Source organism: Opisthorchis viverrini (assembly GCF_000715545.1).
Source record: "Opisthorchis viverrini unplaced genomic scaffold opera_v5_427, whole genome shotgun sequence".
Classification (NCBI taxonomy): Eukaryota; Metazoa; Platyhelminthes; class Trematoda; order Opisthorchiida; family Opisthorchiidae; genus Opisthorchis; species Opisthorchis viverrini.
In genome coordinates, this window is record NW_008752088.1 from 75863 (window position 1) to 96654 (window position 20792).

Genomic DNA, 20792 nt, shown 5'->3' on the forward strand with positions numbered 1-20792 from the left:
CGTACTATCCACTGCGATGGGAGTGTGAAGGCAGTAAGGCGAGATGGCTCTAGTGGTTAGAGCGCGAATTCACTTTTCGGTAGGTCCGTGGTTGGAACTCGACTTCTGTCTCTCGACTCCCCCTTTCTAGGCTTGGGCAACCTGGCGGTATCCCAGTCCTCGTGCTTCCTTCGGGTGGCAATGCAGGCAGGCACCGAAAGGGTGTTACGGCTGAAGTAGCGGTGATGTCTTCCCTTGAAGAGGGACGGATTGTAAAATGTCGGCTCTAAAAACTGTACACTCCAGTCGCCCAATGGCTAACCGTGTTCGCCGGCGCATTATTCGAAATACTTTTGAAACCAAAGAGTCCGGTGCCACTAAAAGGCACTTACTATGCCCCTGCAGCCAAGTGAGTCGGACTGTTGAGTCGTGGTCCTAACAACCGCTATCTCGCGGTTCAGACTTTTGAGTCAGAGGCTTGGGGAAGGGGTTTCGAACGAAATACTACATCCACTTCCTTGTGGGTAAGACTTTTGAGTCAGTCTCAATATTGGGTACCTCAACCCCCTCTTCGTACTCTATGTCAAATTGGGTAACAGGCATTTCTTACGACATATTGCTTCCACTCTCTATCGATGTATGTTGTGTCTCCGAATCACGCATATAAGGCCCATATTCGGTCGTGCACCTCAAGTTGCTTAGGACGAGCTCAGATGTCCCACATCTCACTTTGCGAGTACCAGGTGATCTTGGCGCAATGGCTGATGGTATCTGCGGTGTGGGAATTGCACTCAGCGTCGAGGCTGAAGGTTCCCTACTAGATTAGATCCCATTAAACGGTCATTTTGGCGCTGTGCGGTTGTCTGGCTCAATTAAGATCAATTCAGGTCAACGCGACAAACTGTATCTATTTGTGGTATCAGCACACGCCTTGACAGACTGCAGTTATGAGATTGATAAGGACCTGTTTCATCAAGATCTGTCACGAATTCTTCGGTTGGTAAGAAGAGCGGATATAGTTATCCTGTCGAGTGATATGAATACCCAAGTTGGACGACTAAGTCCGGAAGAAGCACAATTAGGTGGTAGATTTTGAGGCGGTACTGAGCGCATGGATGAGAGGGAGCAACTGCTTCAGTTGTGTGCTGATCACCGTCTGTTCCTGGCCAGTACGAACTTCCTGCCCAAACACTCACATCTAGTTATTTGAAGACCATCAATCACACTAGAATTATGGACCATGTGCTCATCAGTTACCAGTTGGTCCCTCAGTTACGGATTATTCTTCCTTTTGACTCTTAGGTTGCCATCGCACGGTCCCGGTTAGCACTTCGCCTTACGTCAGCATTATGCGTTTTAAAGGAGAGCATCTTCTTTCATAACTTCGACAAGTTTCAGTAGCTAAAGAGTCACGGATTGATCTGACTAGAATGCAACTGGAAACGCACGGTCATGCAGATGACGAAGATTGCTTCGCGTTTGAGTGGAAGCAAGCTGAAGAACCTATGCTTTCAGCTTTTGGAATAGTTTATCCAGGCCATCTGACTCGAGTGAATGAACACTGGATGTCTTTGAGATCAGCAGATCTTATTTCTACCAGAAAGGCCGACCCTAACCAGCCATAATCAACCGAAATCCAGCATGATATTTCAATCCTTAAGCGCGACAAGGCACATTGACCGGGTGGTCTGCACCGCGCAATCTTCCAAGAAGGTGACAAGGTCCTGGTGAACAATCTGACAACCATACTGCAGAAGATTAGGAATGGAGCTCCCCGACCGTCATCATAGTTTTCGAAAGGATGCAAGAAAGTCATGGGAATTGGCATCAATCTTGTATCCGTCGCATCGAAAGTGCTCTCCGGCATTATTTTGCGCAGGCTGATCGGTTGTCAGGTGAGGGATTCTGGATAATGAAGAATTTTTTTCATCCTGGCTTAGGATTCATCGACTACATATTCACCTTGAGACAAATTCTTGAACGACGCCTAAACGTTCCACGTTGGTCGTTCTTCCTGATCTGAAGGCTGCTTTTGACTGTCTATCGTCGGGAACTGTGGTGGTGTCCGGTGACCAACGGGGTCCTTTCTAAATTCATATCCCTTATCAGGCCACGGTATGCAAACTCCTTGTAACCACCGGTGTCTTCGAAGCATTGTTCAGGTCTGGTGAGGACATTCGACACATTGAGGTTCGCCAAATGGTGTTAGGAGGTAGGATCTCTCCCGCAATAGATGAATTATTCACGCTTCGTAGGTTACGCTGTTTTGGACGTGTACTCCGGATTCCATAAGACTGTCTGCCTAGCACGGCTCTCTTCGTTCAGCCCTGTGCTAAGTAGAAGCGAACTATGAAAGCACTAACCAGTAAACTGAGTCGAGTCAGTAACTACCACTTCTCTGGATGGGTACCCCGGGACTCAACTCATCGGTGGTAAATGAGGCTGGCATAAGTGGCCCGATAGCTCAGCCAGTGTCACTCGTTCATCAAAGCCATCGTGTCAATGCGTAGCTACCCGATTCCCCAACTAAATGAACATGCCATCACTTCCAAAGCTTGACCGTATATTCCGAACTCCCCCACTTTCCGGTGATCGACACTGTAGAAACTGGAACCAGTGTGCCTCTGGTACACGGTTTATAGCTAATAAATTGAATCGTATTGGTAGTCTTCCAGTAGGTGCCCTTAGGCAGCTTTATCGAATGATAACTCCGCACGACAAGGGTTTGACAGTGCTCATTTTAATGGCTGCCGATCCGATGTATACATCAAACGAATTCTGTCGTTTCCAAAATGAGCAATGGCAAAGTATATGTTCTCTATGAAAAAGTGACTTCCTGTTCCTTTCCCATGCAGAATAATGAAATTCCCTGTTTATCAAGTCTAAACTGTAGTTCATTATGCTTATTTGGTGAATTAGCTGAGATACGTTCTGTTACATTCTAAGTCATTCGAATTAGAAACGAGCATCTTTGTCTAAACCCTACGTTCGTCTGTTGGTTTGGCGTGCATCCATATTACGGGATGATCCGAGCGGACCAGCGTAGACAATGAGGTAATTGAAACCCTATTTTTAGATCTAGTTGGTATTCTGTGTCCGCAGAGCGAAATTCATTTGCTCACCCCCCCCCCAGACTCATTCTTTAGCCGCGGTCATTTTTTTCACTACTTGCAAAGCATCAGTAGTGAAGACAAATAGTGATAATGCTTTATATGGTCCGTGGGGCTGCACAGCGATTCCCGTGTGAGACGATTTGTTGATTTTCAATTTTCTTGATTATTGTTTCTGACGTATCATCCTACCTTGAGTTTAGCTTTGGTTGTTTGACTCCCGAAAGTTCTATTAGGCGCACTACGTTGAGCTGGGATTAGAGTAGTCATCGTGTTGACCATGCTCAGTTGAACACCGCCTTGATTCGTTTACTACCTTCCAGGACCAAGCGAATTCCCGTTTTCCTGCAGTGTAATTTGCTGCTGTATTGTTTGCAGCACGAACATCAAAACTTTCTTGACTTGAGGCTTCAGCCACATCTTTGACCATGTGCATGTGTGCAAATTTTTTTTCTGTAACGTCAATGTGAATGTCTCATTTGTCACCGTATTTGCTGTTGTGGTGGTGGTCAGTTTTTTTTACTGTTGTGCCGCCTTTGTTCTGTTGTCTCCAGATGCTTCCTAAACCTGCTGCTCCCCCACGTCCTAGGCTGCCCTCCCATCTGCATCCCATCGCTTCTGTTTCACCAGCTCCTGTAACAAGCCCGCCGAAACCTGTTCAGTCAGAAGCACCAGCTGTTCCTCTTCAAGCAGTACCAGTAACTGCTCCTGAGCCTGTGGGGGATATGTGTTGTAATTGTTGTCCCTGGGGTACCAATAAGACCGGTGCTACTTACACTGCTCCCCGAATTGTCAATGCACGTGCACGAGCAGCGTCATCTTCCGAACTAAACGTTTCGCCACTAATTGAGACTGTTCCTGATCCCAAGAAGACAGTAAGCGTTCATACTGTTTCGACACCACAGGATCATCGGCGTCAACATCATCATAAAAAGACTCACATAAATCATTCGTCCACAAGCAAAGAGCATGGTGCTCTGCAAACCTCCAATTGGTCCGTCAGTCTGCTTGACCTATCTCAAGTTAATATTTCCTCCACTCCTGGTGAAGGTTTGAGAACACCACTTCTGATCGACCACCTACTACCGTTAAAAGCCGTTAGCCCTATGTTTGCTGCATGTAAGTGTTCTTTTCCTAGCCTGCTTATTTATTTTTTCGCACTGCTCACGATTGCCTCACAACCTTTCTTCCATTCTCAATGAAGTTTCCTCTTGGTTCGACGACCACGGTATCTTCGTCTACCACTGAAACCACGGTGCAGTCGTCTGACGCAACACAGTCTAATGTATCAAGCTCTAGTCGTTACGCTCCCGTTTCGAGAGCTGCAATATCCCGATCCGATTTGAAACGCGCGAAATCACAAGGTTGGTGGAGAACTCACCGTGTTGGTTGGTCCTCGCTAAATGTTGTCAGCTCCGTGTCGTGCTGTTCCAAGCGTTTGTCTCTGGTGTTCTTGACAGGTGTTGATAAGAGCATTTGCCCGCACATGCGTGCAGTTTGGTGATCAAAAACAAATAGGATTGATGGGAATTCGGGTAGTAGACCTACTTGGTGATTCTCCAAAAAGCACAAACGATAGGGGATAGTCCAAGATTTTGCGTCAATCTCATAAGTAGTGCGATACCCGGAAAGGGAGAAAGGATCACAACTTTTTCTAGGATATTGTGTTGATAAGGGTTTGAAGGGCATCAGACCAGTCGTTTCACCATGTTACTCTGGATTGGATGCTTCTTTGCAGTGATTCCAGCAAAGTCCTCGTTTATGATGTCGATAAAAGTGTCGCTGTATGTTATTCTGGTTTGGTTTAACTTATTAATGGCAGTTTGTTCATGTCGATATTACCTCTGCTTGATGACAACGCTGGGGTGAATAGGCATTACCTTTCTTCCTTTTTCAAATCTGTCAATTTCTGCGTGGCTGTGATGCTGCCTAATGACTTCGCTTGGATGTCATTTCCCTCCTAATGAGGGTGCTCTCGATTGGGTTCATCTAACTCTTGCGCAGCTAGAGAATATATACAAAACGATGAAAGAAAAGTTGGCTAACTATCCACGAACTGCAGGGAACGTGCGTAAATGGCTTTCGATGAATCAGTTCACTTGCCCCAGAATCGTTCAGAGCACAGTCAGGAATTTATAACTTTATTCTATCTGTAATTCTTTTGTGCTTATGAACAGTTCTGTATGTGAGGGCATAGCTGAAAATAAGGGTTTCCTTTTTTGTATGGGGTAAGTGATAGTTCATACCTGGGACCTGAGTAACTCTATGACGCAGGCTACCGGTCATCCTATATGCCTAATTGTAGACGAGTTGATGACAATAGATGGTATTTCGCCGTTATTTTCACTTGGGAGCTTTTGGATTCCTGTCAGGGTAACTCCTGAAGCACCACTCTCGTTGAGAGGATGTCTAGTATTCCGTCAGAGTATTCCGTATCTTTCACTATTTCTGGCTATGCCATTGAGTCATGTGAAGCCAACAATCTTTTCCTCATTCGGCAAGGTTCCCATGCGGACCGGCTAAGTGAGGAAACCATCAGAGTATTCCGTGAATATCGGAGTTGACCCGAGATATCGGTAGCATGGTTCGATGAGCATCCTGTCATTCGTCAGGCGGTAGCTCTCTGAATCACTCCTTGAACTTATGAGTGGCTCAGATTGTGGTTTTCAAAGTGCCAATGGGAAATTCTATCACTCCAACGAGCTTAACTCACGGATGACCGTGCAGTGTTCCTCCGATGGTCAGCTTTTTTAAATCCGCTAACTGTTTGGTGAAAAATGATTTCGTCCAACTAAAGCATTTGTACTACATGATATCCTCAAATGTAAAGATCTCAAATACTAGTGGACGGAACAAGAAGTTTCCTATAGGGTATTTATCCCCAAAATAAATAAGGTGAATGTTCCCTGTGGAATTTTTCAAGGAAGAACTGCGTGGAACAAACAGAGGAAATTAAACTCGTGTTTCTAGGGGAATACAGCTGATCGATACGTGCATATTTACTGCGTAATTCGTCAGACAAACCTATACTTGCTGTCCTGTCACAGGCAACAAATTCACTAAGCAACAATGGTCTGTTCACTACGGAACAGCTGATTACTTGTTTCGCTCGTCTTAGAGATCAGTGGTTAGGCCTGATACCAAAGTACACGTAGGTTGCAGTAAACAAGTATTTGCAAATTAAGTTGGTATTGATGGGTGTTAACAGCTTGAGTGCATCAGAATCTCTCGTCTGCGATGTGCTCACTCAGTCAGTGAATAAACAGCTGAATGTACTGGGTCTGAGGCACTGTTTCCCTATGGAGCGGAGTCGCGTTTACCTGTCCGGTTGGCGCGGATGGATCCATGGGTTGAGTTTAAATCTTGCTCTATTTCATCCTCCACCCAGTACGTGTAATGTATGCATTCAAAAAAGAGGGCGTTTAAATCAGCCCAACAGTCGGGTGGGTATGCGAGATGAATGCAACGGTCTAAATGAAAGATGCATCCTTTGCCTGTCCCTAGCGTTGGTGCAAGCTGTGGGGGCGTTCAGTTCAACTCATTGGACGTGAGTTGTGACAGGTTTCAACGAGCCGCTTCAGTCGTATAAAAGTGCACATAAGATCTGTGCTGCTTGACACTAGTATGTACACATTTTCATTTTCTATGATTAACTCTTACGAAGTTGTTTGAAAGCATGTTGTGATCGGCTTTCGTCTACCGCTAAAGATAAGGTTTAGTCAGTTGAAGTAACATCGGGATTTGCAGAATCTGTACTCACGTAAATTTTGTTTGAACTGTTTTCCCCCTGTTGTTGAGGTCGACATAGGTCAGCAGTTATGACGCGAACATAGTAACCAGAAGGTTTATGGTTCTATTCCGACTCCGGCATCTCCACTGCTCCTGCCTATGATTGAGCCAGCTGGCAGTATCTCAGTCCTCTGGTGACATGACAGCTAAGTACAGAAAGGATCAGCTGAACAGTCGTTTTGGTATCAATTAAATCTGACCGGGTTAGGGAAGAGCATTCTGTAAAGGCATTTACTCGAGCCACATTTATGTGTATGGTGCATTATATGGTAATGCGTCCAACAATCGCTCATAGATTTTGTGGTGTGGAATTTGGGAATCATCTGATTTGTGCGGTCTTATGCTCTCTGAGCGAAGGACACGAGCAGACATCAAAAACCCAATCCTTTCCTGATGAAAGATGGATTGACCATATGAAATCTAACTTTGTAAATACGTCTACCTCCCGAAGACAAGCTCGAATCGCTTTCTGACTCAGGGGAGTTCCGAATCAACTGTGGTCCAACAACTGAAACGCAACAATACAGTGGAGTGAGGAGCATTTCACAGACACTCGGACATAAATGAGATGTTTAGGAGCAGCTAGTTTTCTAACATGTGCCGATTTAGCGCAAGTTTATGATTGGGATGAATGAAATACGATACACCTAACAATCATACTGGCAGCTTGGCGTGTGTGAGGCTGAGAATGTCCATATCATAAGCGGTTTTTGAAGAATAAGTGCACACGTCAGAACATTCAGCGATTCCACAGGCTTGTCCCTCATTTGGGGGTCATCCACTCATCCCCTAATGCACGTCTCACATGTCGGTGCTCGCCAACTTCTTTGTGGTTGACGCGCATCTCCATTTGAGTGCCCACTGGTGTTTTGTAAGTAGTGAAGATGCTCCCCCATTTTTCGCTTTGAACTTCGCTGTGATGCATCCTGGTGACAGAATTAGGCTCGTAGAAGACCCAGAAACAACACCATCAGACTGCGTCTGTCCCGTTACTACGTACCCATTTTTGTTTGCATGATCTGCTTCCACCACTCAGCTCTCCGCTCACTGCTTTTCGTCATATTCTTCATTTCCGCTGTTAGTGGTGCTTGCTTGTCAGGCTAATACAGTGTCGCGTCGTCAGCTTATCGGACAAGGTTCGTCTAGTTGAAATTGTTCGTCTTGTTTCATGACCATTCTGTCAATGTCGGTGTTGCTACTGCTCTTCTCACTCCATGCTTTGCCCCTCACTGTTCCTGTGTGCTGTGTCGCGCATATAACACATTGGTTTCGAACATATCCCTATTCTATAATGCACCGCTTCAATCTGGTTTATGTGAACGCATCTCGCTTGCGCCCATTTGTCCTTGTGTCCATTATTCTTTGAGGTCATCCGTGGCGTTATCCACCGTAATAAATGTAACCTTTTATGGATTATGTACTTCACCCCACTCCACCAGGATGAATTGCGCTTACACAATATGCGAGATATCCTGGGCACTACGTATATATTGCGCACACAGATGAAAGGGGTTCAGTAATAAAAACGGGAAGTGTCAATCACTGACTGGTATATTGCTCATTAAATGAAACGCCCCGTTTAGCACTTAAGGAGATCGTGTCTTGCGTCAGACCAGGAATTCCCCTATGTCTTTTATGTCGTGACAGGACTAGACAAATCCTATAAGCTAGACAGTCACGTGAGAGAGTACTGTCGGATTTACCACCGGGTTGTCAATCCAGACACGCACGTACAGCCAGTGTGATGTTCGAATGGCGATCAAGATAGATTTATCTGCCATGTGAGTGTGAGTATCCATAGGGAATACTTAAACACTGACTGACCTTCAGACATATGCACTCACTATCAGGATTTTCTGCTGAACAACATATAGTGGCCAACTCACAACTAATATCACAAACAATTCATGGTACTTACTTCCACTTCTTGTGATTTTTCGCACTTTGCTGGTCTGTCGGATGCACTCAGTTTGAGGTTATACAGTGAGTGGTCTTCAAAAAGTAGCTGTCAAAAAGGCATTTTTCACCAACATTGGGTACAAGTATCCATGATCATATTTACCTGAGATGTGTATAGTCCGTACCACCTTATGGTAGTCGACGTTTTGCATGCGTGTCCACTCGCCATTCTATCTTTCACGCGCTCTAGGTGAAAATGATCAATCAGTGCGATTGTATCCCCAAGAAGACCCGGTCTGCTGTGTCATAACTAACTAAATTTGACCACCGAAACTCTACCGAGAGTGCTCATTGCACTGGAGTGCACCACCTCATGTGCCATTGGGTTTAAAATCTCTAGAGAGCAGAAGGTTCAGTATTTTCATGATAACAATATTCACCATTATGTACTCAGTTTGTATTAAGACTCGAATTCATTTAGCGAGTAAGTATTGCCTCAAGCCGACTAAACTGGTCTCGTATAATTTATGGATATGAGCAAGGGGTTTCGTCGGGGTATGACACGAGCGAGCACCCTAGACTTGGTAGCAAACTGTGCGGAAAATGCTGATGTTCGTCAACCGTAGCCCCTTACATGGCATGCTCGTTGAGTGGGCTAATCGTTTCACCGAATGCAGTTGCATTGAACTAAGGTAAGTGCGCTACTTAGGCGCAATTCATCCTGGCATGATTGAGTGTCCATTTTCGCCAGCACTACATGTTGAGTTGTTCTCTTGTTTTGTTTACCCCACGGATAAATTTGACCTTCTTTTTATGACGCATTTTTTCGCAGTCACCATTCACTTGGTTATTACGTTTATTCTGTGTGTTCAGCTACTGCTAGGCACCCATTCAATCTCATGGTTGCAACCTTAACTCACACTGTATAGGAATTCACCCAGGATCGTTTCTGGCGCAAGCACTCAAACCGTCCAACTTCTTAGAACAGGATGTTGCTTTTCACATTATTCCCATACTGAAAATCCATTTTTTCTGCATGAAATTCGTGTTTGTGTCAAACTTTCACTTTGGAAAACCGTGTCTGCTTTTGTTTTAGAAAAGTGGCCTGATTTCGGACCAATTTCACAATCTGGAAGTATGAGTGCAAGTGTGAGCTCACTTGAACAATCGGGAAACGATGGTGTCAAGTTTATATGCTTTGGTGAGTCCTTCGTGCGCGGACCAGGTGAGTTTCAACTCGGATCTTTATTCTCTTTAGCCGATGGACATAATAAGTGCTTTCTTATAAAGGAAACTACTCACAAGGTTGCTGAAAACTCTTCGACAACCCATGACCGGTTTCGCCCTTCTTGGGGCTCATCAGGTAGGCACAGTCCCCGAGTTTCCGTCAACCTTATGATCTACTTGAACCCTAATTGGACTGTTTTCGAGAAATACACTCATGTGCAAATCAATTTGGTTTTCACCGGAGACTCAATTGAATCTCTTGTTTATGATGTCCTCCCGCTGAATGTGCTGCACACAGGCCGCCTCATGATTCAGTTGGCACGATATTCGAGATATCGCAGTATATTTCCATAAAGGAAACTACTCACAAAGTTGCTGAAAACTCCTCGACAGCTCACGAGCGGTTGCGCCCTTCTTGGGGCTCATCAGGTAGGCGCAGTCCCCCAGTTTCCGTCAAGCTTATGATCTACTTGAACCCGAATTAGACTGATTCCGAGAAATACACTCATGTGCAAATCAATTTGGTTTTCACCGGAGACTCAATTGAATCTCTTGTTTATGATGTCCTCCCGCTGAATGTGCTGCACACAGGCCGCCTCATGATTCAGTTGGCACGATATTCGAGATATCGCAGTATATTTCCATAAAGGAAACTACTCACAAAGTTGCTGAAAACTCCTCGACAGCTCACGAGCGGTTGCGCCCTTCTTGGGGCTCATCAGGTAGGCGCAGTCCCCCAGTTTCCGTCAAGCTTATGATCTACTTGAACCCGAATTAGACTGATTCCGAGAAATACACTCATGTGCAAATCAATTTGGTTTTCACCGGAGACTCAATTGAATCTCTCGTTTATGATAATAAATGCTTCACTTTTGGAAGGAATACCAATCAACTTTGTTCGTCCTGTGGAAGGTTATCATCCCTGAAGAGAATATGGTCTTCTCTGTCCAGAACAGATCTAAAACACTCAGACGTATCCAGAGCTCTGTAATCAGTTATTACACTATTTCGGAACTTCAGCGACCACAAGGATGAATTAAGTGAAAACATCCGCACCAAGTTAATGGCACTGTTTTCATTGAATTGGTCGGTTTGGTCTGCTTTATAGTTACCGCTAATTTTTCCGTATTCATGGTCTTTAACTGAGATCTAATCCGGCTAATTTGTGCGAACATGATAGATAGCGTTCAGCTGTATCACCCTTTCGGTGCCTAACTGCCATGCCACCCGAAGGAAGCACGAGGGCTGGGATACTGTCAAGTTGCCCAAGCCTAGACAGGGGAAGTCGAGAGGCGGAGGTCGGGTTCGAATCACGGGCTTTCCGGCCAGTAAATTCGCGCTCTAACCACTTGGGCCATCTATCCGCCATGTGAGAACGTAAAACGAAAGCATTCCTCACTGTTTTGACAGTCCCATTACCCACAGTATACCAGAAGAATTCCGCCATACCCTGTTCTATTTTTGTCTAACTCTTAAGTGTCAGTTACCCGGGTAGCACTTAGGCGAACAGGGCCCACAGAAATGAGACAGTTATGACACTGAATGTAGTGAAATCGGAATTTATTGTGGCTCTGCAGTTTTTTAGAGGAACGGAGAGTTATTCATATTGCAGCTCAACTGCAAGTAAAACTCGTTGCCGAGTGATCTTGGATTAGCACGACGCATGAATCAGATCCGTTTCTGCTTTGATGACACGAAGCTGTTAAAATTGATTAAATGCCCGGGCCGTATAGGTTTTCGGTACGCTGATCGTTTCAGCGTACCGTCGTGACGTCGTTGAAGGCCAATATCTAGGAAGTGGAAGAAATTATCGGTTTCTCCTCCTGAGGTGATTTAAATGGTGGTGTGACTTATCGAATTTTCGTTGGAGAAATTTAATCCCGATTTTATTGTTCAAAACCGTGAAAATGTCGTCCACATATCAGTACTAGGATTGCATCTCCCCTATGCTACCTTTTAGTGGACCATTCCTAAGTGTGCTCACGAAAATGTCGGCTAGCAGCGGGTCCAGTGCTGAGCACATGACGACGCCATCAATAAGACGGCGGAGCATGCCACTGAACAACAGCTGCACATTCAGTGTACATCACAGGAGGAGCTCTCGTAATTCGTTTGCTAGAATTGGCGACTGAAAGTTGTTCGCCTCTATATAGTTACATCGGTGATCAACCGTTTCAGTTAAGTGAACGTTAGTTAACAGTGAAGTCACGATAATGAATACATAGACTAATCTTTCAGTTCTAGGTCCTTTATTAAGTCCATGAATTCAAATTAATCCCTCAAACTGTACTGACACATTTGTCGACGTATTGGCCGCAGCATCTTGACAAGCCACTGCAATTTTTTGAGTTGTGCGTGTCTAGGATTGGCCTCAATGGGCAGCTGAGTTTATGGATTTTCGGCAAGCCATGTAGAAGAGGAGTTCTTGACCCTACGTGTTTGACTTTCTCTTAGGTAGTTTCAGAGATTAAGCCGTTTGCCTTAAGGAGTTACCCGTTCTTTCCCTATCACGAGCGTTTTATCTTCGTCGTTGGCTGTCTGACGACTTTGTTTTATCGGCCAGAATGCCTGTAATTTTGCGTATACAGTCAGTTTTCATCACGACCATTCCGGTCCCTTTTTCGGGGCCAAGTACTGATGGTTTACTTTATACAATACGGCCGTCATAAAGTCATGTGTGGTAAACTCAAGGTCGAGGAACCCAAAGATGCAAGATTTGACAAAAAGGAGGTCAAAAACTACTACTCCAAACGCAAACCAACACATCACTGTGGTAGCCGGCTGAGCGCGCCCGTTCTTGCGTGCACAGCTTGTGTACTCACCTTCATTAACATCTGTCGACTGTCCCACACCGGCCATAAACAGATGGCCAATTCTAATATGTATTATTAGTTGTCGTGTTGTTTTGCTCGCACAATGCATTCTATGTCTACCTTTGTTACTTGCTCACAAATTCGCATTCCGTCCCGGTCGGTCTTGGTTTCCTCTTTTTCTCTCTCTCCCCCACTAATGCTCAGTTAACTCGGAACTACATCGTTTCTGGGACAATCAGCCAATATGAATTGAGTAACTTGTTTTTCCTCAGATCATAACCTAAACTATCGAAATTGGGAGTTACAGTTTAATATTGTACTACGAGTCCCGTTCTCAAACTACGGACAAACATCATCTTGATAACACGCCGCCCCCTTAGCGTTTGATATACATTTTTCATCACCATAGTGTTTATGTGATGATGGTGTGCGGTAATCTCAATTACTGCAATATTCTGTATTCATATGGTCTAGGATCGAACCCCACCCCAAGTCTTTGGATTTGTACAACTCGTGGAAATGTGATTTCTGTGAACTTGAACACCAATGTGCTCCGAACGCAACATCACACAAATCCTATCCTCCCAACAGGTGAGTTCACGTGGAACTATTCTCTCCCTACCTGCAGGCAACTTCCCCACCAGTATTCGGATTTCGCTCCCTAAAATGTGTTTTCACCGCAAACGGTTTATGAAGTTAACGTTGGCTGTTGTGGGTTTGACTGCTATGCCATTAGCTAGCCCCATCTATTGACATTTCAACACTAAGCCGCACCACTCATTTGCGCACTGAAAATGGTAACGGAACGTTTCTAATCTGGTTTCTAAGCCCGCCGAACAAACCAACATCTAGACAGCGCAGCTGAGCCCGCAGCGTGGCTGACAACAATGTTTTCTTTCAACTCGCTAGATAGCAAAGCCCAACAGTCCGTTAACTAGAAGTGATTGTTGCAATAACTAGTTATTGCTCATCAGGGAAAACCTGGTCAATACTAAACCACTGATGTGAGATTTGACTTAGGTCTGCTGGAATTTTGGGAGACCATATCTTTCTGAATTGTTAATTCCGCGGCTAAAGAGTCTTATATTGGATCGCCCTGGACCCAATGCATGAAGTACGTGATTATTTTGTCGTCCACATGGAATCCAACTAATTCCACCAAATTGAATATGGAGCAATCAACAGATAGACCTAACCGTTTATAATTGCGCTGAACGTTGCTTTCATAGTTGGCCTTCACAGTTGTGACTCCTTCCAGCAAACTAACCACAACAGATAAGTATCTGGTACATATCTCTTGGTTTGAACACAGCCTTATTTGGTGACAGCCTCTCTCTATACGAACAACGAGGCTCGACACCCCCACTTTTACGATAGTGGTTTCTCATCTTTGTGTATCTTTGACCCCAATTTTTATATTACTGGTCATTCATCGGATTGTTGTAAAGCCTAGTAGCAGCATGCTTACAATCTGAATCACATTGTCGGTAGGAGTCACGCGAGACGTCTATTCGACAGCGCGACTAGTCGCTGCCTTGTCCAAAAAACGACCGCTTTATCACTCTATTTATTTTGAGACGTCGTTCAGATTCCTTAAATCGTTGCCATCATTGGTTGTGACTGTTTTTCAAAATTCTTTAGCTGACTGACTCAGACCGCGAGATAAGCTTGAGTTGGTACCTCGCGAAAATCGATCACACAGTTATGACGACTGGCGCACTATAGAATTTCACAAGCTACACGAAACAATGGCTGGATTCATGACCTACTAGTGATACTTGCTTCAAGCCGTCATTTTTTATTTGACTACCTCCTCGCTGCGAATGTACCCTAATTATTTCAGGCTCGTTATTCCGGTTGAACGGCGAAGTTCTCTTCATCGCATTCCTTGATCTCACGGGGGAATTGCAATCTCCACCTTGGGAGAAATGGGAAGATGGCTCTCGACCGATCACACAACAGACATCCAATTCATCTTCAGCTGTTTCCAGTGCTGCCGAACCTGGTGCTTCTGTTGGGTTCCGACAAGGAGACAGCAGTGCAGCAACTCGTAGGCTTGGTGGTGGTCCAAAGCCCCCGAAGGATGTAGTAAGCAGACAAGTTGGAGCTTCTCTGCCACGTACACCATCATCGTCGACTTCCTCCTCCTCTGGCCCTCCAGGTAGGCAGACTAATATCCTGACAACATTTCATCTTACCATTAGCGCACTCGTGGGTAAATTTCTAACTTTTTATTCGCTGTTGTGTAATTTATCGTAATTGCCTAATCCCTAGTGATCTATAAATTCTGGACCTCATCCTGGAGCGTCTTTAACTAGATAACAGCAGTCACCGAAACTTGAGAATAGATAGGATAGATAGCACGGGGATGCAGAACAGCGGCCATACCAATGCACTGTAATTCCATTTTCTACAAAAAATAACCACTTTTCAGAGCAGTTTTTCTGTTGAAATTTTGCAGGTGCAGCTAAATCTTTGGAGCGATTCCTAATTGTGGGAACTTGTACCGGAGAATTTGCCTTCAGTCATTCTCAGCAAATGCTTGTTGAATAAAAAGTTACCTGTGCTGTGTACCACACATGCACCACTATCGTGCTGCCCTGTGCTCATTAACAAGTGAGACGAGATCTACATCTACCGAGACTATCCATGCATGGATCAGACGAATAAGAACTCTTGGTTTGTCAGGGCGCTTTTCACTGTGCACCAGGCACTTTGGCATAAACTCTCCCTAGAGGATGTCGTTTAAAAGATGCGGCAAAAATGACGCTTTGATCCAGAGATCTGGTTGCAGCTCAGGGAACAGCCGTCGGTATGATGAAGTCAAATTCTTAACGGGTGTTTCTGGTAACTCTTATGCTCTGTTTTGTGGTAGTTATGAGAAGGTTGTTCCTAATGAAGGAATCATAACTTTTTGGGACATTATATGTAGTGGTAAAATAACGGAGTGGAATGGACCGTATCCATTATGTACATACTGGGTAGCGAGGGGAAGAAAGAAATCCCCTCTAGTATGTTTTTTTCTTTATTCAGTCCTGCTCATCTCCTTTAGAAACGTTTCCTTTTCGCTCCCTTATATAGGTAACAGTTCCATATTCCACCAAACTAGCCTGGCAGGTACACCCGACACTGGTCCACCAAGTCAATCGAATGAGCCGGACAAGCAGTTGCTGGTCATCTGTTCGGATAAACAAGCTCGTGTAGTTTCTCTCCCTTCACAGACCTGCCTATATAAAGTTAGTTTGAATTCGTACATTTATGCTTCGTATCTGTTAGCGCATTCATCATAGCATATATTAGTAGGCGTCTGACGTAATCATTAATACTTTCACTCCCCTGGACTCCAACTCGGCACTGGCGAATTTTTCTCGTCTGTTGGTCTTTGCTAAGTCGCTTCTATGATTTCGAGAAAAAACTGGACCAAACACAATGAACTTGTTCTTCTGTCATACTTTGCTACTAGCAGACTTTGGTGATGTTCCGCGAGCAAGGCTGTCTCAAATTCCTTTTGGGGTGCAGTTTTTACAAAACGGTTTCGTATATTCTGTCAGTAAACTGATATCTAGCTGGCTAGTTACACGAACTTACCTTTCGAAAATTGCTCTGTTTTTTGTTCGAAAACTTCGTGAGCATCAGTTGCGTGGGATTTTATGTATTCCTATATTTTCTACACTTCGTGCATTTCGTACACCAACGCTTCTCCGCTTTCCGATAACTGTTCTCCGTCTTCTGGGTTGGCAATGATGCATTGTCTAGAAGGGTCGATAGCCCACATTCATGGATGACCAGGAGTCAACCTCTGGCAGAAGACGGGCTGGTTACATCAACCCTAGGGCCATAGTCGTATATATAAAGAGGTACATAAAGTTATGTGCAGGCGTAGTTTCGTGACCAGGTCACTATCGTTTCCGGTACTGGTTGCGCGTACCCTCCTCAGAGGATGCCTGATGATTAAACAGCATTTGCGCTGTTTGTTTGTTTCGTTGTCTCTATTTGTTATCAGCTTTTTTTCATCCCTCGCACAAGGAAACAATCGCTGGGAGAAGGTTGAATGGTGCCATTCCGTTTACTGTCCTAACATTGTGTCCCTACTTGGATTGTATCGTTTTTACCAGAGGGCCACGTGTTCATTTCGTAGCGATCGAATTGCTCGATTCTCCAATCAGTGGATAATTAATTTAGCAGTACTATGGAAAATAAACTTTCATTTCGTGAAGTACAGCAGCTTGTGGCCATTTCATCAGTCTATAGTTGCACGTTTTATTGGTTTACTCAAAGTAGTGGCAGTGCAGTCTAAGTGGCGTTCAATTCCGATCGATTTTTTGCTGGATCAGAAGTTAGTGAGCCTTACTCACTCAGTTTATACTGGCATATCGACCAGAATATCGATTATGTCACTCGTGTTTCGCTAAAAGTTCCCGATCGCCAATCGGTTATCTGTTGGGATCTACTGGAAGAGACGCGATGCTATTGATGATCGACCATAGACAACACATCTTAATAATGAACTACATCTGATAGTTGAACGCTACTGTTCACGGATGACGTGAGAGTGGATTAGATGATTGACATATGGCAACAGAATTTGCCCTGCTCCGTGGATCCCTGAATTTCCATGACGTCAGAACGTGACTGAACGACAGCAACATAATCTCCCACCAGTTTGGTGCTTGTCATATGATAACCCAGACTGGAATGTGGTGTTCTCGAATTTTTCATCAGTTGTAACTTATTATCCCTCCGTGTCAGCGTGTAATTAACTTTTAACGCCAGCACACAGCGGAATAATTTTGATGATTCGGTTGTACTCCTAGCGTCCAAGTATCTCTTGTAAACGTGATCACCTATCTAGCTTTTATCTTAAACTGTAAATCATCAAGAAATTTGCACATTTTCGGGTTTTTCTTGCGAATTGAGACCTTTAAAAAGTCTATCAGCATGTGCGTCATCGCTGTAAGGGTGAAATCCGCGTTATCCGTTGGCCGTATATGCTGAATTTGTCGTTTAATCCTAAAGTTAACCATCCTGAGGGCCGTGGCTTCAGCGGTGAAAATAAAGGTTCATTTTTATCCCTAACTATCCGTTTACTTTATCAGACAAATCAAGCAAGTATAAACGATTCATTCAGATTCTGCACTTTCGGATAGCTCACCCAAAAGACTCATTTTTAAAGTATTTACATGGTAAACTTCAAAACACCCTCCGTCTAATGGCCAGCTGAAGTGTATCTTATAGAATCTTTCGTATGACACTTCATTGGTAGATTTTCAGCCCTTCTGTAGCAACAGTAACTGTAGGTTCGCCCCCCCCCCAAACCACGTGTTTCACTGTAACTTTTCTAAATTCATGAAATTAGTGTAAATGTTGTGCGACGATACATTTCGCTTCTTAGAAATGCTCCGAGTCATAACATCCTGTACAGCCCCACCATCTCTGAGCCAATGATTTTTTGCTAGTCTTGAGGGACCACCTTGCTGAAGTTTTTTGTCTGTATGCAATAGAAATCGATTTTTGCTTATAGGATTATACTGCATTTTAACAAGGTGTACATCTGACAGACTGACGGATTTCACCCGTGGTCTACTAGCGATCCATCGACTATGCCGATTGGGACGTGTGTTTCTTATGATTCATCTGCCCCACAGAACTCCTTTCGCCGGGCCCTCTGCTGAGGGGAAGCGTCTGAACTGTGGACGGTCTATGTACTGAGTTCATTTCAGCCTATCAGGTATAGACCGTGTACCAAGGATACGTTGGTTCCAGCTGCTACAGTTTCAATCACCGGAAAATGGAAGAGTGTGGGCAGCTACGAATTGAAGACGATAGCTCTGACGCACGAGTATCGCTGGCTACGTGATTGTAGCCATTGGTTAGTCGAGTCCCGGGATCCTCATCCAGTGAAGCGGCAGCTGCCAACTTGACTGAATTGATTGTTCAGTGTTTTCATACTTCGTTGCCAAGTCATACTTTATCCACCTCTCGGTCGCTTCCACTCAGCACAGGGCTAAGTGAAAAGAGGTCTGCGAGACAGCTGGTCTTCTAGAGTAGGGCAGAGAAGTTTCAAGCAGTACATCACTTACAAAGCTGAGAAGGAAAGGCGAGAGAAGGCAGCCTCGTCTTACACTGCTGGACGTGGTGAGCTCAGGTGAAAGCTTTTAGATCACTCGTACGATCCCACAGGAGTTCACATACACTACCCTTATAAAGGATATAAAATTGGAAGGAACATCTTTGTCCATCTGATAATGGCAAGGTTTATGACAATCAGTAGAGTCAAAAGCAGCCTCCACATCAAGGGAAAACATTGCAGGAAGTTAGAAAGACTGGCTGTGTTCAAGAACTTGTCACAAGGTAAAGATATGATCCATGCATTTACCGCTCGTGCGGAGCCCAACCTGTATCTCACGAACCGTCTCTCCCAATCATCGACTACCCTGCACAAAATAATGCAGTGGTTTTCGCAAGAGGTTCTTGTGCCATTTTTGAAGACTCGGATGACCGTTGAGGCGCTCTGGTATTCTGTCTTCGTTCCAAATCCTCCGTGGTAGGGTCGTCAGACTGTTCAGAAGGACCCCACCACCTTTGAAGGGTGAAGAGTGAATATCATCCGAGCCGGATTCCCCGCCGCGTTAAGGGAATGATATCTCACGTTGGATTCCTATTGTTGACGGCCGGCTGGTGCCGATATTCGATTCAGTTACCCTGGGTTATTCTAGTGGTTTTGTTGAAGGAGACCAGCTGAACTGTTCTCTGAAATGTTCAGCCCATCGCTCAAAACGTCGATTTTGAGGGAATTACCGCATATTGTTTCACTGACGGTTGTCATATTTTGGCTGGTTGATCAAATCAGCTGAAACGGGGTGCAGCTGTTGCCTGTAGCGAAAGTCTTCTCCATCTCCTGGGCGTTCCCATTCTACTAGCGTTCTCCGTCATTCCTCAAGATCTTGAGTATCCAATGTTTGATGGATCTTCGTGCGCCGTCGTAGTCGCTAGTTGCTGGTAGCAACAAGATATGCTGATCTCGACGATATCCAGTGTCCATTTATTGAGTTCGGACGGCTTGGACTGGCATTCTGAAGGCTGACAGCATAGCTTCTTTAGCTCACGTCCATTCAACCTCCAAGCAATCTTCGCCATCCCCATAACTTCGCTTCCGGTAGCTTTCTGGCCTGATCATCTTGGTACCTTTGAGCTACTGGGACTTGCCACAGTTGATGAACAGACTTGCTCTGCTTCGGCGCGCGTACTGCTGACGGAAAGCGATAACTGGAAAGTGATAACTGGACCCGGACGATCGCATGATCGAAGTCAATATTCAAACCCCAGAAGTAATGATGATTCTTAATTGAGGTTCGCCATCGGTAACTGATAGCCACATGGATCATCTGAGTCCGTAACTCTCCTGTGATTGGTGGCCTCCAAATAACTCGATGTGAATGTTCAGGCCGGAAGTTCTTACTGGCCAGGAACAGACGGTGATCAGCACACAACTGAAGCAGTTGCTCCCTCTCATCCATGCGCTCAGTATCGGCTCCAAATCTACCACCTAATTGTCCTTCTTCCGGAATTAGTCTTCTGACTTGGGCATTCATATCACTCGACAGGATAACTATATCCGCTCTTCTTACCAACCGAAGAATTCGTGACAGATTTGATGAAACATGTCCTTCTCGATCTCATAACTGCAGTCTGTCAAGGCGTGTGCTGATACCACAAATAGATACAGTTTGTCGCGTTGACCTGAATTGATCTTAATTGAGCCAGACACCCGCACAGCGCCAAAATGACCGTTTAATGGGATCTAATCTAGTAGGGAACCTTCAGCCTCGACGCTGAGTGCAATTCCCACACCGCAGATACCATCAGCCATTGCGCCAAGATCACCTGGTACTCGCAAAGTGAGATGTGGGACATCTGAGCTCGTCCTAAGCAACTTGAGGTGCACGACCGAATATGGGCCTTATATGCGTGATTC

The 20792-nt window shown here is 44.8% G+C and overlaps 2 protein-coding genes across 2 annotated transcripts in view; one reads left to right on the forward strand and one right to left on the reverse strand.

Annotated features, from left to right (window-relative positions):
• The window catches only part of T265_10963 (hypothetical protein), a gene marked incomplete at both ends in the record, with an annotated part of 107332 nt that overhangs the window by 73311 nt on the left and 13229 nt on the right, over window positions 1-20792 (forward strand). Inside the window, 6 exons of the mRNA XM_009177486.1 lie at window positions 3644-4208; window positions 7961-8014; window positions 9874-10002; window positions 13292-13408; window positions 14661-14978; window positions 15899-16053. Of these exons, the coding sequence (XP_009175750.1) occupies window positions 3644-4208; window positions 7961-8014; window positions 9874-10002; window positions 13292-13408; window positions 14661-14978; window positions 15899-16053 (1338 nt within the window). The remainder of the gene's footprint in view (window positions 1-3643; window positions 4209-7960; window positions 8015-9873; window positions 10003-13291; window positions 13409-14660; window positions 14979-15898; window positions 16054-20792) is intronic.
• T265_10964 (hypothetical protein) lies at window positions 3331-3525 on the reverse strand (the record flags this gene model as incomplete). The annotated part of the gene is made up of 1 exon (XM_009177488.1): window positions 3331-3525. One exon carries the CDS (start codon window positions 3523-3525, stop codon window positions 3331-3333), a length of 195 nt encoding a protein of 64 aa, XP_009175752.1.